The sequence below is a fragment of the Syngnathus scovelli genome, chromosome 8 (assembly GCF_024217435.2).
Source record: "Syngnathus scovelli strain Florida chromosome 8, RoL_Ssco_1.2, whole genome shotgun sequence".
In the NCBI taxonomy this organism is placed as follows: Eukaryota; Metazoa; Chordata; class Actinopteri; order Syngnathiformes; family Syngnathidae; genus Syngnathus; species Syngnathus scovelli.
The window spans coordinates 8,562,176-8,584,362 of NC_090854.1; the positions used below are offsets into that span (position 1 = coordinate 8,562,176).

Here is a 22,187-nt window from a genome sequence, read left to right on the forward strand (position 1 = left end):
TAAAAAGTTCGACATTATTGAAATCTCCTGAAACTCTGATTTCGAAGCCACAAGATGGCGCAAATCCACCGCAAACTCTTCAACTTTCCAGCGTCCCGTATAGTTATTAAACAATACAGCGAGTTCCAAACAGCTTTGTGTAGCTACTAACCTTGCAAAAAAAAGCTGCTGGAATCGACTCCATTCCTGGCATACTTCACACACGAACACAGAGGAACGTCAGCGTCAAGGGAGCACAAAGATGTACGATTAACCGCTTCTATATATCAGATAGGAACAAATATTTTGTAGTCCGCGTTGCAGCCCGGAATATAAACAGCCTTACACACAGCCACATCCGCAAACAAACGCAGTAAACACACAACACTTTAAGTACAGTGGGACAGAGAGGCATCGGAAAGGTAATTCAGCCGCAACCAAACTGATCGCTTAGCACTTGTTTGGGTTTATTAGTTTATTATCTTTTTTATTATTATATTTTTTCCTCAACTGCATAACATTTTTTTGTATACTAATAAGACAGCTTTGACAGTAGTAGTAGTACAACTACTAGTAAGGGTAAACTCTGCACTTGTTGACATTATGCGTAACTTTTAAATTGAAGCGCTAGTAAGAAAAAATTGCTAAGTTCTGACTTATTTACTTTTATTTTGTAATACTTGTGTTTGACCGCATAATGGTGCTGTTGCTTTCAGAATACAGTAATGCACAATGGAAAACCTATAGAAACTGGAGACAATTTAAATGATGTGGTTTTAAGGCGAACTTTCACAAAACATGAAATATGTGGTGGCCTTTCCTTGCCTAATAGCAATCAGACTTTGGCAAAAATACACAGCCAAAGGACAAAGTGCTTGTTTCCATTTTAATCAAATATTTACTGACCAACCATAAAAGGTGATGTCTGGTCACGTGGCTGCTTTGACAACACAGGTACTGGGACAAGTGTAGGTCTTTTATCTTCTTTCTCATTTGCTCCTCTAGTGAGATGTTCCTGTACATCGTGGGGCTACTGGTCCTGTGGTTTGTCTACAGATGGTTGAAGGAGTTCAAACGCGTGGAGAACAAGGGAGACAAACATGTCTACATCACCGGTTGCGATAGCGGCTTTGGGCATCTCCTGGCCAAGCACTTGGATAAGCTGGGCTTCCGCGTGATAGCCGGCTGTTACACCGAGAAGGGCGAAGATGAGCTGAAGAAGGCCTCCTCCGACAGACTGACCACTCTTCACTTAGACGTCACAGACTCTGCAGGTGTTAAAAAGGCCGCGGCTCTCATCGACACTCTTGTAGGACAGAAAGGTAAAGTCTCTGTGGAGGAAATGTTTTTCAATGAATAATGGAGGGTATGATACAGAACTACAAAAAATGCGGCCTCGTCTTTTCAGGACTATGGGCCGTGGTCAACAATGCAGGCGTCGCTGTGCCGACGGGCCCCTCAGACTGGCTTACAATTGAAGACTACAAGAGCATGCTAGCTGTCAATTTGCTGGGCGTGATTGACGTGACCCTGAGCGTCCTCCCTCTCATCAAGAAGGCCCGAGGCAGGGTGGTGAACGTGGCCAGTGTGTTTGGGAGGATAAGCCCGGTCGGCGGTCCGTACTGCGTGTCCAAATACGGCGTGGAGGCCTTCAACGACAGCTTGCGGTGAGCGCTAACGCAGCAAAAAGACGTTTGTCGTCCCCCCACTGAACACGACCTTCATCTCAGCTTAATCTCTTACTTCAGTTTGAACTTGGCGCCATTTGGTGTGAAGGTTTTGTGCATCGAGCCCGGCTTCTTCAAAACAAACGTCACTGACACAAAGGTGTTGGAAAATAACCTGAAGAAACTTTGGGACCGATTGCCGCAGGACGTGAAAGACGACTACGGACCAGACTTTTTGGAAAGTGGTGAGTTTTTTGATGCCTCGTCAGAAACTGCAAAGTAGTACTTGGTGTAAGCAAAAACCTTCGTGCATGCTCTCCACTTCAGCATTCAAAATGATGTCACAAAAATTCCAAGTGTTGACTGACAGCGACCTGATGAAAGTGGTGGGCTGCATGGAGCACGCTGTGGCCGCCGTCCACCCTCGCACCCGCTACTCGCCCGGATGGGACGCCAAGTTCATCTGGCTGCCTCTGTCCTACATGCCCACCTTCATCACTGACAGCTACTTTCTTAAATCCAGCCCCAAGATTAAAGCGTCTGTGTTATAAAATACCACGGGAGTCCTTCCATCTGGTGTTAGTTGCCACTTTTTTTAAATTCTTCATAATCCCTATATATATAAATATATAAGTCAATGCAGCTTTACTCATAACGCTGATGTAAGACCTCAGCGTAGACAGCTGACCTCTGACCCAAAGTCTGTGCTGCTTTTAAAGGGCTTAATATTCAACTTGCTTTCTTTCTTATTGGACTTGGGCTGGGGTTGACTTGGGACCCACAGAGGGAAGGCACATTTGAGATCACTCACTGTACTGTACTGTCAATCAATTTCATAATTGTATATCAAGCTTATATAAGCAGTGAAAAATAGATCACTCTTTTTCGTATCATCGTGAACACGAACCTGTACATCATTGGTGACACCAAATATTTCGTCGCCTAGTGGAACAAGTTTTGAAAAGGTTTTACATTTTTATATGCATATCATAAAAACCTGGCATGTTGACTTTTTATACCATTTAATGTAGCATGCCCAAATATGTGTATCAGCATTGATGTTTCAAAATGAATAATTTTTGTCATACTGTATGAGTTTTAAACTGTGGTGTGATGTGGTGTAGTTCATTTCGGGTCAAGATCTAATCATACGTCGGTCAAAGAATGCGTGTTACACAATCACGCACTAGTGAAACATTGAAGGGATTGTCTCTGCCTTTAGTCAGTCTTCCTAATGACTTCCGTTGACATGGTAGGTTTATTTTATTTGTTTTTGACACGATAATCTTAAATATGAGTGATTGACAAGCGCCTAAGTGTAATGAAATCATAAGCGGCTAAGGTGCTGTGAGGCAATTAGGAATGTTTTCAAGTTTGGACTTTTTTAATGCATTAGGTACATAATTGTTTAAAAAAAAAAAAGTAAAACAACTAATCAATTTACTGGTCATATTTTGATGGAAGCTGTGTTTCAGCTATGTTTAATTTTATTAATGAGCACTGTGAATATGATATCAAGATTTAAAAAAAAAAAAAAAAAAAAATCCATAAACCCCTGCAATGCCTCCATTTTGACAAACTGTCCATGTCCTTATGTTGGCCACCTGCTCTTCTATCTGTGGCCTGTTGGTGGCCTCCCGGTGTGCGAGGTTACGAGAACATAACTGAAGTCTGGAGTGCATGGTGTCACTTGCATTGGCTGCAGCAACAGAAGGTTGTAAACAAACAACGGCAGCTGTTGGGCCACCTCACATTCCCCACAATGATTAATAGAGGCAATGGTTCAAAGCATCTGTCCTATGGAGTCACTAAACTTTGGACACCCTGCCTTGTTCTCGTGTAATTTACCTCAATGATGCAATCTTGTCCACTCAGGTGACTGAAGAACTGACTTCAGGTATTTTGGAGGTACGTCGATGATTCTCATTCAATTTTAAAAGGGCTGAGCATGGTCTCCAACAAAGAAAATAAATGATATGTTTTAGGCACTGGTGTCCCATCCAACCTTGACCTCTTTGCTACTTCTGGCTGCCCTTGTCGCCACATGCTGGTATATCAGAGACTCCTACGAGGTGGCCGCGTTCGACCTCAAGCATGTGCTCATCACAGGCTGCGACAGCGGCTTCGGCAACCTGCTGGCTAGACAGCTGGATGCCAAAGGTTTCCAGGTCATAGCGGCGTGCCTCACTGAGACGGGATCGGCGGAGCTGGCTCGCTCGGCCTCCCCCAGACTGAGGACGCTACTCCTGGATGTAACAGACGGCGAGAGCATTAGGAGGGCACGGGAGTTTGTGAGCAGAGAGGTGGGAGAGCGAGGTGAGCTGGATGAGGAGGAGGGGAAGGGGGGCTGGGCTGATAGAGTGCCAGTCCGAGTGAGGCGCCGGGAGATAACCTGGACTGACATCCTGGCCCCCGGGTTACTCCTCATCATCAACTCTTCATCCTCCTACTGACATGTCTGATAGATCCTTTTAGTGCAATGCGGAGGGAGAAAATAACCATCCCTGACTTTTCACAGCTGCACACTAACACTTCCTTAATCTGCCACAAGAAATAATAACATTTGATTTAAAAAAAAAACATATTTAAACTCGAGAGAGTTTCAAATAAAACATACGCCAGCATAGTGACCCTTCTCTTGACCTGTCTTATCTGCCCCTAATGAGGCAGCTTTGTTCCTCGTCAGGCCTGTGGGGGTTGGTGAACAATGCGGGCCGATCCACACCCATCGGCCCAACAGAGTGGATGCAGTTGGAGGATTTTACAAAAGTTCTGGACGTGAACCTGATAGGTGCTGTGGACATGACGCTTCGCTTCCTGCCGCTCCTGAAGAAGGCCCGAGGCCGGGTGGTCAATGTGGCCAGCATCATGGGCCGACTGGCTCTCACTGGGGGAGGCTACTGTCTTTCCAAGTGGGGAGTGGAGGCCTTTTCGGATAGCCTCAGGTACGGTTGAGTTCTTCTTTTCATAAGGGCTGAACTAATCATAAACCAAAAGACAACTTCACGTTGCATATTTCAAATAACCACATTGCCTTATGACAATCCGTTTAGCTTAATGCTAGCAAACAATGGAAAATGTCATAGAAAGGCTAATGACTGGCAATGGCATTTTCAATTCATGGGTTAAGTAGAATAGTTGTATTAAATTTGTAATTAGAGTATTGATGTGTTGTGCGTTAATAGACGAGACATGCAGCATTTTGGTGTCAAAGTGAGCATCATCGAACCTGGTTTCTTCAAGACTGACGTGACCCGGCTGGATCTCATTGAAGCTGACCTCAGAAGGCTCTGGACTCGCCTCCCTCAAGAAACAAAACGCTTCTATGGAGAAACATACTTTGATGACTGTGAGTAAAAAGTGGGTTGAAAAAAAATCATATTTTGAAAGACGTCCAACCGTCATGACCTTGCAGATTTGAAGGCGCAGGCCTTCTCCATGAACGTCCTGTGTAGTTCCCGCATCTCTATGGTGACCAGCTGCATGGAGCACGCCTTGACTGCTCGCTCCCCCCGCACACGCTACACCGCTGGCTGGGACGCCAAACTTTTCTGGATCCCGCTGTCTTACCTGCCTTCATTTGTGTCCGATTTTGTTATCAGCGCGCTTCTACCTTCTCCTGCGGCAGCGAGAAGGTGATGAAGAGGAACTTCACTACGGTCACCAAATTCAACTCAGCAGCAGCCATTTGAACTGTCCGTGATCAGAAAAAGCAGGTTTTATTTGTAATCGTTTAAGATGGTGGATACAAAATGACTCATCTGCATTCTGAGGGCATGCGTGGCTCATCCACATAAATTAACATCCGTGCACAAGCATGTTCAAGTATTCTGTCTGTTATTCCCCATCATCAGTGCTGATAAAAAAAGACATAATCACAGTGATTAAAAGTCACAAAGTCAGGGATCACATAAGAGTAAAAAAAAAAAAAAGTTTTGATTCAGAAAATCGCATTATTTAGCTCACGTGTTTGGACTGCAACTCATTCCCTGAAGGGATTATACGGTATCGATTATATATTTATCTTATGGCAAAGGCAGAAAATCATCAAGCTTTGTTTCCTCTCCTGGACGCGTATAAATGCACAACTACCCACACGGGCTATTTCAAATCTTCTCGTTGAAATTTACAAATATACAACATAATTTCATCAACGTCTTTATCAGCAGCGTCAGTGCAAAGATATACGTATCGTACATCAGAATAAAGAAAAGAAAAAAAAAACCATGAGAATTGGCATACGTAATGTCACAAGGCATAGACTTTCTTCTCCCGTACTCTGTCGAAATGTACAGCCGTGCCTTGAGATACAATCCGTTAATCCGTTACGTGACCACTCTCTTAAGACAGAAAAAAAATCTGAAAAAATGTATCTGGGTCACTCATTATATCTCAAGGCAGCACTATACTTAATATCTCTTAGAATATAACAATTTGAGTTGTTTTTTTTCCCCCCACAGGCTGCATAAAAAAATAAATTCTGTGCAAAGTGTGATTTTCCCTCGTCAGTGAGGGTGCGGTTATACGTCAATGTCCTCTTTAACCAGAGTGGCCGTGTCTTTGAAACTGTCCTCGGTTGGTGAAAAGGCGCTCGGATGATGATGGTGATGATGATGATGGTCCCTCCTCTGAGGTTTGGGGGGTGGGGCGTCGTCTCCTCCTCTTCCTCTGCTTCCTTCAGACTTGTCGTCCTTCATCTGTTAAGAAATATTTTAAAATGGTGTGAATTGCTTTTGACTTTTCGAAATTCCAAATTTAGCTTAACCCACCTTGGAGTAGGACTGGGTTTCAAAAGCGCTGCTGGGCTTCAGTCGACGCTTCAATAGGCTCCATGTTGACTCCTTACAGAAAAGTCACATTATTCATTTATGCTTTCCTGCCATCTTGTGGCATCTGTTGGCAATTCTAAACATTTTGGACGGGCCCTTAATTACTGTACTTGCCAATTTTCGGTAGAGAACAGCGAGGAACATTCTATTCCTCATTTTGAGCTGGACTTATTCCTAATAATAACAACGCAAGATTATACAATATCCTCTTGATAATTGAGAAACTGACCTCAACAGATTTGGTCCCAACAGACGACGTGTGAACAAGGCCTGCGCTCTGCTCAGCGTGATAGACCGGGTTCGCAAAATTGTTCTGTAATTTCTCGCCACTCACGTTAACAGTCACCTGTTGAGGAGCCCCCCCCCAAAAAAAAAAATGGTAACATGAGGCATTAGCAGATGTGTGAGGTGTGCTGGTGTACCTGCGAGGCGTGAATGACAGCCGGGTCCGCCGCCATGGCGGCCGCGTTGGCATATAACGGATTCTCAAAGGTGACGGGATGCCTCGCCACTTCCACGGCAAAACGATCATCCTGTGGTAACATTGTGTTGCCGTTAATAATGTACAAAAAATGGAAATTAGAAGAACTCACCATCTGCATGGCGGTATCGATGAACGACACTCCGATGCGCGTGGGTCCGAGATCCACGTTATCGCCCGAGCGGAAGGTCACTCCATTGCCTGTGTCGCTAGACTTCACCAGACTGCTGAGGCTAGCGAAAGCAGACTTGCATGACTTTGCAACTCGTTTGCAAAGTGTGCATTTGAACAGAACTGGAAAAAAAGCTACCTGGGCAGTTTGGGCAGAGAGGGGAGGAAGGATCCGGTTCGTTTGTAGTTGAGAAAGACCCCGACTGCCAAGGCGCCAGTAATAATGATGATGATGGCTGCGAGAAGAACTGCCACAGCTTCAGATAGAAAAGGTGGATTATTTTAACAGATGCTGTTTTTTTTTTTTTTTACTGAAAAATGTACTACTTTTACTCTTTTTGCCAGTGAACTATGTTGGATTGAAGGAAGGAGCTTCTATAATACTGGCAATGTCAACATTTTTTTCTTGATGCCGTTGTACCTGTTCCCGCTGGAGCGCTTCGTGACTTGCCCATTTCGCAGTAGCTGCCCAAATAACCGTAAGGACATCTTTGTAAAAGACAGGATTAGAAATTACCAGGTGATCTTTTTTGGACCTTTATGAAACCTCAAGTAACAACACTCACTTGCACTTGGGCAGACCCGCTTCGTCGGTGTAGCAAGTGCCACCATTCATGCATCTGCATGCAAGAGGCATCGCAACAGGCGCCTCAATGGCTGCGAGGGAAGAAGCCGGGCAAACAAAAAAAAATCACGCAACAAAATCAAAACCACGAGGAGCAGCCGGACACAAGGACAAGCGGGAGCGAGGCGGCGCATGCAGTCAGGCTGCGGCGTACCTGCATCGCATTCACCCGAGTCGAAATCCAGTGCTGAGGAACCTTGGGGGCAGGCACACGTGTAACCACCGGGCCGGAGGAGGCACAGGTGACTGCACACATTCTTGCAAGGGTTGGGCACTGATGATGGCAAAAGCAGAGTCACGCGAATGACACAAGTGTTGTTGAGATAATAAAAAAACTCACATTATACATAAATAGTTCAGAATATTTACTGTGTTTGTGTGATTACGGACTGACCTGAGTGGTTGTGCCGGTGCTCCTGGTAAATGCGAACCTGAGTCAGCCATGGGTTGATGGTTAACACTTTGACTTTGTATCCTTTTCCAAATTTATTTGTCCTCCACACTTCCCCTTTCTCCTTTGTTGTCCAGTACACATGGCCCTCAAAGAGATCCAAACTGAATGGATTCCCAATATCTAAACCATGGACACAATTAAAGCAGGGTACCATCAATATGTATTGTTTTCATGTCACATTGTGGGCAAAAGTACAGGATCGTAAAAGATGGTTCTGACCTCCCGATATGATGATCTTTCTATCTGTGCCATCGGGTTTCATGGACCCAATGATGTTTTCTTTGGAGTCACACCAGTAGATCCTGTGTGCATTCAGATAGTCCAGAGCCAGCCCGGTAGGCCAGCCCAAATCTTCACTGACCAGCACCTGCCTACTTTGGCCATCCATCCACGCCGATTCGATTTTGGGTTTCCGACCCCAGTCGGTCCAGTACATTGTTCTGAGAAAGACCAAAAAAAACATAGGTTAAATTTTGCTTACACAATATCATTCAAGTAAAGCATTATTACCCGAGTGCTGGATTGACAACGATGGCAGCGGGCTGGTCGAGATCAGTGTGGACCAACCACTTCCTGTAACGCCCGTCCAGTTTGGCCACTTCAATACGATTGGTGCCAGCATCAGTCCAGTATATGTGCCTGCAAACAGAGGTTGAAGTGTTAACCAACTGGGCTATAAGAAAATAAAAACCCGAACAAGACCGAGTGAATTACCCGCCAACCCAGTCGACAGCGATGCCGTCGGGATTAGCAACATATTTCAGATTGAGGTCCACGTCTCTGACTGGGTTGTTGCCGTGATCATTGAAGGTGGTCATATAAGCACGTTTGATGGAGCCGAACTCGGATCCTCGACCCACAACTGTCCAGTACACAATGCCTAAAACAAAACGAGCTAATTCATTGTGTTGCTCCAGACAAACAAAATGAAAAATTTAGTAGGCGATATCCTTACTTAGGCCTTGTTTTTCTGGATCCCACAAGTAGTCCAGAGCTTGGATGTGTTCAGCATTGTCCACATAGTCGGAATACTGCTCAGATGAAAGATTGAAGCGTCGGATACGGACGTTATCCGGCAGGAGAAGCACTGGTGGGTTTCCTTTTATGACACAGATAAAGGATACATGCAGCTCAACGCAAAAAAAAAAACCCAAATCGTATGTTTGCGGAGATGTTTCTTACCTTGAGCGGCACACTGGGTCCCATGTGGTTCGCTAAAGGAGACAAAGCCCTCAGCGCAGAAACACTCATAGCTTCCCTTTGTGTTCTTGCACTCTTGGGGGCAAATCCCGTACACCTCACACTCGTTGATATCTTTTTCCCCCCAGTAAGAGAAATTGTTGATAATAAGTTGTTTGGACCAAATAATGTGAATTTTAGCTTTTGTGTTGAATCAAACAAAAATACCTTCACAGGTGTGTCGTTCGTCGCTTCTGGCTCGGTAACCTGGCATGCAGGAGCACAAGAAGCCTCCGTCCGTCAAGTCGGTGCAGTTGTGTTCACACATCTGGGCACTGCAAGAATGCGTGCTTTGCTGGTCTGATAGGAGAACAAGAATGTGTTAATAATAAGGACAATATGATGAGCTGAGTCGTTAACGTACGGCAGCCGAGTTCATCCGACTGGTCCCCGCAGTCGTCATAATCATCGCAGGCGTACTGAAGAGGAATGCATTGTCGATTACTGCATTTGTACTCCTCGTCAGCGCAAGGGCCGTGAGTGGGGCTTTGGCCTGGAGGAGAAGAAATGATCGAGGGTTAATAGAGAAGAGCGCAATCAAGTGAGAGATGCTTCAAAGTCAGCTCACAGTTTTCTCGTTTCTCATCCGAGCCGTCGCCACAGTCGTCCGCAGAGTTGCATAGCTCGTGGCTGTAGATGCAACGGTTGTTGTCGCAACGGAAACGGAACGGCGTCTCGCATTGGACTGTCACTATGGAAACCGAGTTGACAATGACACCCCGGACATTTAGCAACAGATGGACTCTTTCTACTTACAGCAGAGGTGAAGCTCCTCGTCGGATTTGTCCCCGCAGTCGTCGTCTCCGTCGCACTTCCAGTGAGGCTGCACGCAGACATGGTTCTTGCACTCAAACAGGAAGTGGGGGCAGTAGGTGCCGTTTGGGAAGCGTGGTGCTACAAAGTCAGGAAAACAACTCAATGAGACTTGTACTGGAAATTAATCAAATTGCGAGAGACATGTTTGTGATCCAAAGCGCTCACCGCATGACGACTCGTCCGTGTAATCCACGCAGTCTGCGTTGCCGTCACATTTGAAGCGGTCGGCGATGCAATGCCCGCTCCCGCACTGGAAGTAGCCAGGGTGGCATGTCCGAAGCTCTGAGACATACATTATTTCATGAATACAACTCTATTATGAAATATAGATCGCATGGCATTAAATAGAAAATATGCAAAGTGGTGGCCAGTGAGTGTAAATCCATTGAATTGTTGTCAGCATTTGTTATTTTATGTACCTAGTCTTGATCAACAACTGTCCCCTATTCTCCCAGCACTGTACGCATGGAAGCGTTCATTCTGTCTGAATAAAAGACGACAGGTGGTCCCGTCTGTCTTCTCCGCTCAAAAATGCCCGTTTTATTAGGTCTTGGCACGGTGGTCCGCGGATACTCGGAAACAGCCGGACCCCCAGCCAAAACAAAGAGCCTCCACCCACCACAGTCTCTTTCATCCGAGTTGTCTTCACAGTCGTTGTCATGGTCACAGACCCAACGGTCGGGAATGCAGTGCAGATTGTTGCAGCGAAACTCGCTCTCGGTGCAAGCGCGCGGTGCTGAGGAGGAGGGTAAACAGATATTTCACAAGTGAAAATCTTTATTTTCACAAATTCCATCATCTGATACACTTATCAGGAGTGAAGGAACACATTAACACGCTTTCAAGGCCTCTGTATGATTTGACTCCTTACAATGACCTCAAGAAAAAAACAACACGGCCTCTTTAAGTTCAGCGGCGAATCCCAGACGGGTTTCCTCCTTATTAAGTGGCACCTTCTCAGGCGTGATTTAATTCGGTGAGGGTTCAAAGGTGACAGACTCCCTCTCTCCTGAGGACAGACTGTTTCTCAAGCTGTCGATAAGCCCGCTTGACTCCTCTTACGGCAGCCAGCTGTCAGCACGAGTGTGAAGCCCTTTGCGAAAATATTACCCCCGATAAAAAAATGAAAAGAAAAAAAGAAAACTTGATGAAGGAGTACCAAATGAATTTATTTGTAAGCATATCATCTCTCGCTCTCTTTCACATCAGTTCAAAATGTGGCGAAGACTTACTACAGCTGCGCTCGTCGGAATTGTCCCCGCAGTCGTCATCGCCGTCACAGCGCCACCTTAGTGGGATGCAACGATGGTTGCCGCACTGAAAGTCTCCGCTGGCATCGCAGGCCACCTCATCTGAAAAGAGAAAAAGGGTTCAGAAAACTGTGTATCAAAATTTTATTTTCACTTTACAGGAACTTTAAATTGATTCTGGTGCTTATGAGGGTTTTGATAAGATCAATTACACTTAGTTTTAGAGTAAAACTATTCTTAGGTTCACTACCCGTGTTACTTAATTTAAATGACAGATTGAGCAGTGAAACTCTACTCTTACTTTTTGAACACACACCGAGTTCTTAGCAATGCTTTCATAACGTCAACGTCGGGGGTCTGGAGTAATGCTGAAAGTTTGAAATGAAAGGCATCGCGTTTCTTAATTAAACCACACAGGAGGGAGTGGAGGAGCATGTCTGAGCCAGATGGGTGACCTGTATTCATGCCCAGTGCATGTGCGTGTGCAGAGAAGTCAAGGAAGTGGAGGAGAGCCGGTGTGAGCCGTCTCCACCACACGGTGCTAGCTGCGGAAGATAGAGCGTGCTGCTCTCCTCAACCTCCACCTGGCCCATCTGCTGCATTCTTACGGCAAGATTAGCGCGGATCTCCCCTCCAGCTCGGGCATGGCACTAATGGAGCGAGGGCCTCTGATAAGAGGCGGGAGTGTGTGTGCGTGGATTACAAAGCTCGGCGAGTGAACCCGTGCCCCCCCTCCTCCCCACGCAAGGACAGAGCAAAAGCACACACGTACACGCAGATAGCCAACATCTCATAAATCTAATTTCTAATAAGAGGAGGTGGTGATACTAATTGCGGCCCACTGTCGGACTCACCGCAGCCCTGCTCGTCGCTGTTGTCTCTGCAGTCGTCGTGGCCGTTGCAGACAGACCAGAGCGGCACACATCGGTAGTTGGTCTTGCAGTCAAACTCGGTGTGGTTGTCACAGCGGTACGCTGGCCCCACTTGCAGAAAAAAATGATTGTGTCATACTGGGCAGTGTAGAAAGAAGAAAGGTCAAACCTCACTCACTGCACTCCTCCAGAGGCTCGTCGGAGTTGTCCCCGCAGTCATCGTCGGTGTCACATTTCCATTTTGGGGGGATACAGCGTCCATTGCGGCATTTGAACTGCCCGGGACGGCACGTCCTGGTGGAACAGTGGGAGGGGTCTTCGTCGGAGCGGTCGCCGCAGTCGTCCTCGCCGTCGCACTGCCACGACTCAGGGATGCACTGTTTGTTTGCGCACTGCCACTGGTGAGGTTCGCATTGGTGTGTCGCTGGAAGGTGACGTCGGTGAAGTTCGAGCGACATGTCGAAGATGGGAGCAAATTTGAAATGAAGCGCAACTAACCGCACAAAACGGCGTCTTCGTCGGAACCGTCGTGGCAGTCCCGCTTGCCGTTGCATAACGAGTGAGGAGTGGTGCAATTGCCGTCGTTGCACTGAAAGTGGCCCAGCCTGCAGTGGCGCAAGGGGCATGTAGAGGGTTCGTCCGAGCCGTCCCTGCAGTCTTTCTGACCGTCACACTTCCACCAGATCGGAATACAACTGTCGATGACGCAACATTTCAAGGCCTTGTTGGAGGCATGATTTTGCGTAATGTTGAAAGATAGGTGACAAACCGTTCATTGTTGGCACATCTGTACTGGGTGCTGGTACACATGGGAAGGCATCTGGTCACTCCTCCGATTTGCATAGCCAGGAAGTGATCGGGACACTCGCAAGTGTGTTCCCGCCCCCCGTGACGGATGAGGCACAGGTGAGTGCAACCTCCATTGTTCACCGCACAAGGATTGTTTACTACCGGAGGAAGAAGCAAAGAGAGGTTTGATCAATCTCACTTGGACAAATACAAGTTGGTAATCTAAACCTGCACTTAAGTCTGAGTAAATAACAACATGAGGTGAGAGAGGTCAAAGCTGAACTCACCAATGGGCTGCCTGTAAGGATGGCACACGTGAATATCAAACGGTCTGTGTGTGGTGTTGACCAGAACCTGGCGACCAGAGCCGTCATATTTGTTTCCTTTTTCCACCGTTCGTGTGTTCCAGTCCGTCCAATAGACAGTGTCCTCGAACACGGTCAGGGCAAAGGGATGAGGCAAAACCCCGTTGTACACCGTGTGTCTGTGGTGGCCATCCAAATCCGAATACCTGGGGAGAAAAATGGATACGGATTGAAATTTGCGAGGTTTAAAGTTTTTATTGGAAGTGAGAAGAGAATATGGACTTACTCGATGTAGTTCAAATGTGCGTCGGACCAGTAGAGCTTATCATTGGTGTAGTCTATGGTGAGCCCATTGGGCCACTCTATCTTTGTGGTGATGATCGCTACTTTGTTGGTTCCGTCCATTCCAACTCGGCCTATGAAGGCTTTGTCACCCCAGTCGCTCCAGTAAACATAACTAACCAGGGGAAAAATCAGAATCACAACTTGGCAAAATCAACTGACATTTCTTCTACTCACCCTTGTTTGGGATGCAACACGATGGCTCGGGGGTTCTCAAAGCAGTAAGTGTTATTAGCATCGACGCAGTGCTCAGCCAATTTTTTCACAAATCGTCCGTCCAGTTCTGATACTAAAAGGCAATCCATGAAACTATCCACCCAGTAGAGCTTCCTGGCGATCCAGTCGATCGCGAGGCCCTCGCCGTGCACAATTCCGTTGACTACCACTTCTCTGTTGCTGCCATTGTAGGACATTCTTTCAATCACCCTGCGGCTCACGTCGATCCAATACAAGCGCTTGTCCATGCGGTCAAAGTCCATGGCCACAACACTGGTCAGGCCCTGCAGGATCAGCGAGTAAGCCTGCCCATCTGTGGACAGGTTCCTGAGGTAGTAGCGGTTGCTGAAGATGAGGTGAGGCGAGATGTTGCTGTTTTGCCGACACCTGCGCCCGTCCGGCTCTCGGAGGAAGCCTGGGGCGCACTTGCAGACGTACGAGCCCACCGTGTTCTCGCACACTTGGCTGCACACACTGGGCGTCTCCACGCACTCGTTGACATCGTCGCACGTCGTCCCGTCGGACATGAGGCGGTAGCCCGGGCGACATGTGCAGATGAAGCTGGTGGCTGTGTTTGAACAATTGTGGTCGCAGTGATGGATCGATTGATCTGTGCACTCGTTGATACCTGAAATGACACGAGCACCAAAAAATATAGAATATTTTTAGAGAGAAGTGAACTGAGGTGATATAGCGGGTAAATCTTCATCACACTTACCGCATCCTTTCTCGTCACTGTTGTCGGAGCAGTTGTCGTCCCGGTTACACACCTGGCTCAAGGGGATACAGTGCCCGTTGTCACATGTGAACTCTCCCGGGGGGCAAGTGAGCGGAGGGGCGTGGCACACATGCTCCAGTTCATCGGACTCGTCTCCGCAATCGTTGTCCCCGTCGCAGACAAAGTCATGCGACACGCATCGACCGTTCTGGCAGGTGAACTGGTGTTGCTGGCACGGCTGGTAGGCACAGCCCTGTTCGTCGCTGCTGTCGCCGCAGTCGTTTCGCCTGTCGCACCTAATTTAGAATAGCACAACATGAGGAAGTCATCGCACCAACCACAAAAGAGGTGATTCGGCGTAACCTGTAGGAGCTACGTATGCAGAGGCCGTTGCTGCAGGTGAACTCGTTGACTCCACAGGATCTCCGCGAACAATTCTGATGCTCGTCCAGCGCATCCGCGCAGTCGGCGTCTCCGTCACATAGCCAGTCTTGAGGAATGCACTTGCGTTGAGGCGGTTGGTTGTTCGCGCAAGTGAACTCTGCGCTGGAACAGGCACGGTTGGCTGGATGCAATCACAGAGAGCTGATTAGAAAAAGCTTGAACAGCAATTACCCGAACATTCCTGAAGTGATAATGGGGATAAATAGTATGGTGCGTACCACAATTGTGCCGTTGGTCTTCATCGCTCATGTCACCACAGTCGTTGTCTCCATCACAAATCCAGGAGGTGGCGATGCATCTGCCATCATCGCACCGGAACTGATCTGCATTGCACGTCCTGGCTAATGTGGCTACAAAGACAAAATGTACACCCAATTGAAAATTGATATGCGTATCCAGATATGATCACTTCCATATTTTTCAGAAATTGATACTCTTGGTCCATCCTCATGTCTGATATTTATACACATTTATTTACCAATTTAAAGTGTTGAAAATATCTTGAGAAGAAATTCCAACACTACCAAAATAGCCCTGGTAAGTCCACATTCCCATGCATGGTGAGCTATCCAAACAAAAGCCAACGTGAAGCTGTGTAACCCCCACAGGACAAAAAGAGGTTTGGAGGGGGTGCGCCACAGTAGAATCCAACACACAATAGGAGGCCTGGCTGAGCACCTCGTCAACAAAGAGATACACCGCACACACCGCTGCATCACTCACCATTCTTCGATGGGCGGACAGGCACAAACACACAAAAAACTGGGGGAGGGGGTGTGATGGTGGTGAGTTCAGACACACAAAGCCAGCAAAGGCCATTAGAGGCTTTTTGGGTAAATGAGTTGTGTGACACTCACTGCAGGAGAGGGGTTCATCAGAGCCGTTGGCACAATCGGCCCCTCCGTCACAGTACCAGTGGGCGGGAATGCAACGACCGCTGGAGCAACGGAACTCGCTCTGGGTACATGTGGATGTAGCTGGGGGAGGAAAATGTAAAAGGTATCACTCGAACGGCGTCACGAATGAAATTGTTGCGTCGGTGTTAAACTCACCGCAGTGCGTCGGACTCTCGTCGCTCATATCTCCGCAGTCGTCGTCTCCGTCGCACAGGTACGAGCGCGGGATGCAAATGTTGGTCGACTGACACTTGGTGTGTTCCGGCTGGCATGTTCTCTCAGCTAAATAATCAGTTCATTCATTATGAATGAATGACATGAATACACAAATTGGCATTTGGCTGAAATTTCTAAATTGACTCACGGCAGTTTTGCTCATCTGAGGTGCCGTTGTCATAGCAGTTATTGATGCCGTTGCAAACGTGCTCCTTGGAAATACATCGGCCATTGTTGCAGGTGAACTCTGCGCTGGGGTCACAGCGCCTGAACAGACAGCCCACTTCGTCGCTGTTGTCGCCGCAGTCGTCGTAGTGGTCGCAACGGTAGTGGTAGGGCACGCATCGCCCGTTGCCGCACGTGAACACGGTGGAGTCACATGTGTGGAAGGCTAACAAATGAAACGTGGGACCTGTCAGAGACCTTCAACAACTTTTACCACATACAAATTCTCATGTTACCTGACAAGGCTATGAATGATGACAGGAACTGAGGGACTGCATGCAAAGATGTAAGTACTTGTGATTAGTATTGATTTGTTGCTCGGAGCCTGTTAAATGAATTTGAATTAACAAGTAAGCATACACACCTACATAGCTGAAATCAGTCTTGATTCCTAAGAAGCAATTATTTTTAGAGCAAAGAGACACACAGGGCTTGTTAGTATAAAGAGGTCTACCAGTGAGGTTAATCAGAAACCCCCCCAAATATGGAAGTTGACAAATGTAAAGAGTCCCTACCACAGACTCTCTCCAGCTCATCACTGCCATCTCCGCAATCATTGTCATTGTCACACTTCCACTGGGCACGAATGCAGCGACCATTTAGACAAGTAAATTGACCCGGCTGGCACCGAGTCCTGTTATCAGGGATGCAGTGCTTATTGTCAGCGAGGTACCAGTGCCCCTCTAATGGACAGTGACACTCAGCTCCGTTGGGCCCTAAGAGGATCACATTTGATTTAATTATTTTTTTCTGGATTTAACGTCACGCCCGCAAAGACAATAATAAGAATGTTCATACCTGGTGTGCAGATATGACTGCAGCCTCCGTTAAACTGCTCGCAAGGACTGACACACTGCTGCTGCTTCCCGCTGGCCAAAACATGGATGTCCATGGGCCGAGACGGAAGGTTCTGAATCATTACCGTCTGGTCGGAGCCGTCATGTTTGTTGGCCCGGTAGATGCTACGTGTGTTCCAGTCAGTCCAGTAAATGAACTGGTCAAACATCGCCAATGCGAACGGGTAGATGGCCGTACTGACGATGACCTCCCGATTTGATCCGGTCAGAGAAGATCGCTCGATTTTCTGTCTGATGGCGGAGCAAAATGAACAACGGCAGTGAGGAAGAACGACTTGGAATACAGAAATTGATTTTGCCTGATCTTACAAGCTGGCATCAGCCCAATACAGCCTTTCCTCTTCATAGTCTAAACTCAGTCCATTGGGCCACACCAGACTGCTGTTGATAATCTCCTTTCGGAAATTCCCACCTAAGGTAGCACGCTCGATCTTTGCATGGGTTCCCCAGTCCGTCCAATACATGTATCTGTCAAAAAAGACAGGATTCATATAAAAAAAAATTCAAAACTTCAAAATGCAAGAAAGCCTTACCCCCGGCAAGGGTCCAACATGATGGCCCTCGGCCTGGACACGTGTGCGATAATCGTCCTCTGAGATCCATTCACAGACATTGAGCTGATGCTCTGGTTAGCATAGTCGCTGTAGTAAATCCGTCGATTTATCCAGTCGTATGCGATGCCATCAGGAGCCCCGAGATCTGTCGCATCATATGAACCACAACTACATTAGACATTACATGTCTTGAAAAAAAAAAAAGGAAGACTGTTGCCTACCTGAAGCAACCACCACTGGAGTTGAAGTGGGAGAAGACAAACTGATGTAGCTGATCTTGCTAGCTCCTGCGCCCGAACTCTGAGTGAAGTAGACCCTTTGGTCGGTGAGGTCAAAATCCAGCGCCACCGAAGTACGTGGCACATTGACCACTGGGAAGGGTACGGCGTGGTCTTTTGGATCAAGACGTAGGCTGCGCACCGTACTCTCCGTGGTGTAGATGAGATAATCATCCTTTGACACCACACAGCTCTCATCATCACTCGCGAGATTCCCAAAGGCACAAGCGCATTTCCTGGATGCGTTGCCAAAGTTGGCGGTTGGCAAGGCAAAGCAGAAGTGGGCGCAGCCTCCGTTGGCCTCCACACAGGGGTTATTGTGAAGCTCTTGGGCTGTGGACGGCTGCATGCGCCGGTCAAAAATAGTAACATCTCTCAACATGTTTATGTTGTCTCTTAAGACAGCAGGTTGCTCGGCGCTGCCGGGTTCCTTGCTTGCTTGGAAAACCTTCTTGAGGTTTCTGTCCACCCAAATGATACTCCCTTGAAACACGGTGATTCCGTAAGGAGTTGGGTAGCGACTGCCGTAGCGCACGACCTCCGTCTCCCCTCCTTGGGGGCTGACTCGGGCAATCATATCCAGAGAGTCATCAACCCAATAGACGTATCCAGTTTCCTGGTCCAGAGCGAGACCTCGTGGGGTGATGATTCCCGATGATACTAAAATCGTGCGGTTGCTTGCATCCAAAAGCGCTCGCTCGATTTTGGGGTTCTGGCCGTAGTCGGCCCAGAATAAGTATCTATTCCAAGGGTCCACCACGATGTGGCGCGGCATGTCCGTCTGGGTTTTCAACAGTACCCTTCGGAACGTAGTGTTCAGGCAAAGAACTTCAACGTATGTCTCCGTCAGGAAGGCGTTGGTGAAATAAAGGTTTCCTGGGTACAAGGTAGAAATCAGCCACACAATTAAATTTGCATCAGGTCAAGCTTCTGGTGGGAGTGACGCAAAGAATAAAACAGCATACCTGCGGCCCAGTCCACAGCTATTCCTCGTATGCCATTGCGTCCTATGCCACTGCTCACGACACTGTGTAATCCCGAGCCATCTGTCTTGATTCTTCTGACCCCGTTTTGTGCTGTAACCGTGCTGCTGAAGTCACACCAGTAGATGTAACCAGATGCCATGTGCACGTCCACATGTAAAGCATTACGACCTGAAAGAACAAAATTAATTCATTACAAGCCAGGCCTACAATGGGTTTCCTTTTTGGAAATCATCAGTTTGAATTTTTTATAGCCTTCCATTTGACCACAATGACTGACCTCGCCCTGCCACTGGCACCATAGCTTCAGCATGGTCCGCCCCTTCGAGACTGAAGCCTTTGATAGCGGACAGCGTGGAGATGACAACGTAAGACTTGTAAGGGGCGCAGGTCACGTTGTCGGCGTTGAGTTTAAAGCCCGTGGCGCAGGCACACGTGAAGAGACCCTGCGGTCGAGGCAAGCATAAATGCTCGCACGCATTCGTGTTGTTGGTACAGCCGTTGGTTGTGCCTGCAGAGGCTGAAAATGTCAAGAACAACAATCAGTAATTTACTAGCAACATTAACATGTTGTGTACTCACAGTCTCGGAAATGAACTTTCAGAACTCTGAGTCCAGACACATTATCCCGTAGCACAACCCTGTTGGAGCCTGTTGTCTTGTCTACGCGCTCTATGACCTCAAAGTCACGGTCGGTGAAGTAAAGGAAGTTCTGATAGACGGCCACACCGCAGGGGTGAGCCAGACCTGACACCACGGAGACGCGATTGGTCCCATCTGGATCTCCACGTTCAATCTGCGGACAGGCACTATTAGTGGTTGTGATGAGCAAAACGTGTAGTTTGAGTTAAGACCGACCATGCCGCTGCTTGTGACAGCCCAGTACAGCTTGTTCTCTTGAATGTCCACAGTGAGGAACTCAATGTGGTCCAGGTTATTGGTGAACAGAATGACAGGGTTCAAACCATCCATGTCTGCAGATGCCACCTTGGCGGGGATGCCGCTCTCCGTCCCTTGATCGGTCCAGTACAGTTTGCTTAAAAAAATATAAAGGATGAAGGTCATAGGCTCGGTGTACGTGGAGACGGCTTGTTGTTAAAAAGCGCTTACCCACGTGCCGGGTCCACAGCAATGCCAACAGGACTACCGGCACCATTTGGTGAGCCGTTATTTGTGATGAGAGTTTTTCTGTACTGGATCTCCCCTCTCAGCTTCAAAACCTGCCCCAGCAATGGGTTTTATCATTTCTTTTTTTTTTTTTGGTCCCCAATTGCTCAAGATAATGAAACAAACTCAAGTTTGTCTTAATTGTCTCACCTCAATCGTCTGTGTTGACGGATTGGTGTAGTAGAGGTTTTCTGTGATCCAGTCCAGGGCCAGGCCCACAGGAGATCCTAAAAGAGCCGCGGGGGCAAACTCTGTCCTGTTGGTACCGTCTGACTTGACTCTGTGGATCTCACCCTGAAAGTGATGTTGATGATGATGTCACTGTGCATGTTTAGCAAAGACAGAAGAACCAGTAGGTGACTGGACATGGAATTTATGGACCGGAACTCACGGGGTGCTCGACCCAGTAAAGAGTCTGTTCACGGTCATCAAAGTCTACGTCATAGCCATTCTGAAGCCCAGCCACGGGCACCATTGCTCCATTGCTCATGTCATTTGGATTCAAGGAAATGCCGTAAATGATGCTGTCTCTCACCACCACCAAGAAAGGATCCTCAACTACCAAAAACAAATTAAAAATAAGCACAATATGAATACATTCTTTCTATACCACGGTTTCCTGAAACTTATCATTTACTGATGAGTGAAAGTATGCGCTAAATTCGTAGTTTCTTAGTCAGTACAGATTAGAATCAATCAGTTGTTAAGGAGCAATTTCATTCTTGGATAATCGTTGGCATCTGGGGAGATCGTGTTGGCTTTCATCTGCTGAAACCTGAGATGAGCTGAGCTGTCGACACAAGGAAACTCCTTGGACTGAAAGCTCCTTGTCTCAAAATAGCCAAGTATGGAACCTCTTAATACAGTTAGGTATTGGTTGAAGACAGACACCATACATACTTTTGGTACACGTGACTTGGTCGGCTGCCAGGGTCCACCCTGAGGGGCATGCACATGAGTAGAACCGTGGTCCAATGGCCGACAGCAAGCAAATATGAGTGCAGGTGTTCTGGGAGCAGTAATTGCTACCTATAAATGAATCACACAACAATAAATGAGTGTAAATGCAACTTTTTACTCCTCTCTAAAATGACTTCATAAAGGAAAGTGCAGCGTTACTTCTCAAACCAAGTGAGTAAAATGGGTCGATCATACCTGCCGGCTGTCGGGCCGGGTGCATTGCCACAAGACCCATGGGCTGAGGAAGGTTGAACAGCATCACTGTCTGGTTCTCCCCATGCCACTTATGGGCTCGCATCACGCGATTGATGTATCTGTCGGTCCAATACACAAAATCCTCAAAAATGGTAATTGCGTGGGGATGTTGAAGAACCTTTTTTTTTTTTTTTAAATAGAGAGTTGCAAAGACAGAAAAAGAAAACTGTGTTAAAAACATTCAACCCAAAAGAATGTTTTATGATTGATCTTCTGATTCTTTTAAAAGAATCAGTAAAAGTGATGGCCCAATGTTTTTGCCAATGAGGTGCATGGTCTGATATGTCACCAAAGTCATGGACTCACCAGGTCACTGGCCAGGACTTGTTTTCTATTCTTGCCATTATAATCGCAGTAGTCTATGAAATCCAAATAGGCGTCAGCAAAGTACAACAAATTGTTTGGATAATCGATGGTAAGACCGTTGGGCCAGTACAGTTTGTTGTTTATGATAACGGTTCTCAGTTTGCCATCCATGCTGGCCCGCTCAATACGGGGGTTCCTCCCCCAGTCCGTCCAAAACATGAGGTGGGCACTGCAAAAGAAAAATTTTAAGAAACGCAGAACAGAGAGAGCTTTGCTAGCGTTGGTTCTGGTTC

The 22,187-nt window shown here is 47.2% G+C and overlaps 3 protein-coding genes across 4 annotated transcripts in view; 2 read left to right on the forward strand and 1 right to left on the reverse strand.

The window, feature by feature from the left end:
* Positions 1-232: 232 nt before the first annotated feature.
* LOC125973573 (retinol dehydrogenase 7-like) lies at positions 233-2,749 on the forward strand. The gene is made up of 5 exons (XM_049727918.1): positions 233-401; positions 985-1,301; positions 1,388-1,646; positions 1,728-1,891; positions 1,974-2,749. The coding sequence occupies exons 2-5, from the start codon at positions 989-991 to the stop codon at positions 2,195-2,197; spliced, it is 960 nt and encodes a 319-aa protein (XP_049583875.1). The 5' UTR covers positions 233-401; positions 985-988; the 3' UTR covers positions 2,198-2,749.
* Positions 2,750-2,837: 88 nt separating this feature from the next.
* On the forward strand, positions 2,838-5,464 carry rdh1 (retinol dehydrogenase 1). Its single transcript, XM_049727917.2, has 6 exons — positions 2,838-2,898; positions 3,522-3,554; positions 3,632-3,962; positions 4,333-4,591; positions 4,832-4,995; positions 5,062-5,464. Exons 1-6 carry the CDS (start codon positions 2,881-2,883, stop codon positions 5,283-5,285), a joined length of 1,029 nt encoding a protein of 342 aa, XP_049583874.1. The 5' UTR covers positions 2,838-2,880; the 3' UTR covers positions 5,286-5,464.
* The window catches only part of lrp2a (low density lipoprotein receptor-related protein 2a), a 31,975-nt gene continuing 15,137 nt past the window's right edge, over positions 5,350-22,187 (reverse strand). For both annotated transcript variants that reach the window (XM_049727808.2, XM_049727809.1), the window contains 52 exons: positions 21,895-22,123; positions 21,529-21,706; positions 21,274-21,402; positions 20,765-20,931; positions 20,524-20,667; positions 20,317-20,426; positions 20,065-20,242; positions 19,789-20,002; positions 19,487-19,726; positions 19,189-19,377; positions 18,167-19,099; positions 17,925-18,090; positions 17,701-17,859; positions 17,333-17,622; positions 17,050-17,250; positions 16,899-16,925; positions 16,771-16,806; positions 16,458-16,700; positions 16,250-16,375; positions 16,055-16,174; positions 15,416-15,547; positions 15,117-15,318; positions 14,754-15,049; positions 13,997-14,663; positions 13,764-13,934; positions 13,460-13,683; positions 13,153-13,330; positions 12,882-13,078; positions 12,562-12,807; positions 12,366-12,494; positions 11,494-11,613; positions 10,881-10,997; positions 10,427-10,543; positions 10,202-10,339; positions 10,014-10,136; positions 9,810-9,938; positions 9,614-9,745; positions 9,389-9,520; positions 9,162-9,305; positions 8,921-9,086; positions 8,717-8,845; positions 8,426-8,646; positions 8,147-8,326; positions 7,907-8,026; positions 7,694-7,784; positions 7,549-7,616; positions 7,267-7,384; positions 7,069-7,189; positions 6,898-7,008; positions 6,705-6,821; positions 6,416-6,487; positions 5,350-6,343 (listed from right to left, as the gene is read on the reverse strand). In XM_049727808.2, the coding sequence (XP_049583765.1) occupies positions 6,167-6,343; positions 6,416-6,487; positions 6,705-6,821; positions 6,898-7,008; positions 7,069-7,189; positions 7,267-7,384; positions 7,549-7,616; positions 7,694-7,784; positions 7,907-8,026; positions 8,147-8,326; positions 8,426-8,646; positions 8,717-8,845; positions 8,921-9,086; positions 9,162-9,305; positions 9,389-9,520; positions 9,614-9,745; positions 9,810-9,938; positions 10,014-10,136; positions 10,202-10,339; positions 10,427-10,543; positions 10,881-10,997; positions 11,494-11,613; positions 12,366-12,494; positions 12,562-12,807; positions 12,882-13,078; positions 13,153-13,330; positions 13,460-13,683; positions 13,764-13,934; positions 13,997-14,663; positions 14,754-15,049; positions 15,117-15,318; positions 15,416-15,547; positions 16,055-16,174; positions 16,250-16,375; positions 16,458-16,700; positions 16,771-16,806; positions 16,899-16,925; positions 17,050-17,250; positions 17,333-17,622; positions 17,701-17,859; positions 17,925-18,090; positions 18,167-19,099; positions 19,189-19,377; positions 19,487-19,726; positions 19,789-20,002; positions 20,065-20,242; positions 20,317-20,426; positions 20,524-20,667; positions 20,765-20,931; positions 21,274-21,402; positions 21,529-21,706; positions 21,895-22,123 (9,364 nt within the window). In that variant the 3' untranslated portion in view covers positions 5,350-6,166. The remainder of the gene's footprint in view (positions 6,344-6,415; positions 6,488-6,704; positions 6,822-6,897; positions 7,009-7,068; positions 7,190-7,266; positions 7,385-7,548; positions 7,617-7,693; positions 7,785-7,906; positions 8,027-8,146; positions 8,327-8,425; positions 8,647-8,716; positions 8,846-8,920; positions 9,087-9,161; positions 9,306-9,388; positions 9,521-9,613; positions 9,746-9,809; positions 9,939-10,013; positions 10,137-10,201; positions 10,340-10,426; positions 10,544-10,880; positions 10,998-11,493; positions 11,614-12,365; positions 12,495-12,561; positions 12,808-12,881; positions 13,079-13,152; positions 13,331-13,459; positions 13,684-13,763; positions 13,935-13,996; positions 14,664-14,753; positions 15,050-15,116; positions 15,319-15,415; positions 15,548-16,054; positions 16,175-16,249; positions 16,376-16,457; positions 16,701-16,770; positions 16,807-16,898; positions 16,926-17,049; positions 17,251-17,332; positions 17,623-17,700; positions 17,860-17,924; positions 18,091-18,166; positions 19,100-19,188; positions 19,378-19,486; positions 19,727-19,788; positions 20,003-20,064; positions 20,243-20,316; positions 20,427-20,523; positions 20,668-20,764; positions 20,932-21,273; positions 21,403-21,528; positions 21,707-21,894; positions 22,124-22,187) is intronic.

What these genes read in the sequence shown, in the direction of transcription:
- rdh1 (XM_049727917.2), top strand. An exon ending in GCCTTTTCGGATAGCCTCAG is followed by an intron (nt 4,592 to 4,831) that starts GTACGGTTGAGT and finishes GTGCGTTAATAG; the next exon opens with ACGAGACATGCAGCATTTTG. An exon ending in AGAAACATACTTTGATGACT is followed by an intron (nt 4,996 to 5,061) that starts GTGAGTAAAAAG and finishes ATGACCTTGCAG; the next exon opens with ATTTGAAGGCGCAGGCCTTC.
- LOC125973573 (XM_049727918.1), top strand. Translation starts at nt 989, where the DNA reads ATGTTCCTGTACATCGTGGGGCTACTGGTCCTGTGGTTTGTCTACAGA. An exon ending in CACTCTTGTAGGACAGAAAG is followed by an intron (nt 1,302 to 1,387) that starts GTAAAGTCTCTG and finishes TCGTCTTTTCAG; the next exon opens with GACTATGGGCCGTGGTCAAC. An exon ending in GCCTTCAACGACAGCTTGCG is followed by an intron (nt 1,647 to 1,727) that starts GTGAGCGCTAAC and finishes CTCTTACTTCAG; the next exon opens with TTTGAACTTGGCGCCATTTG.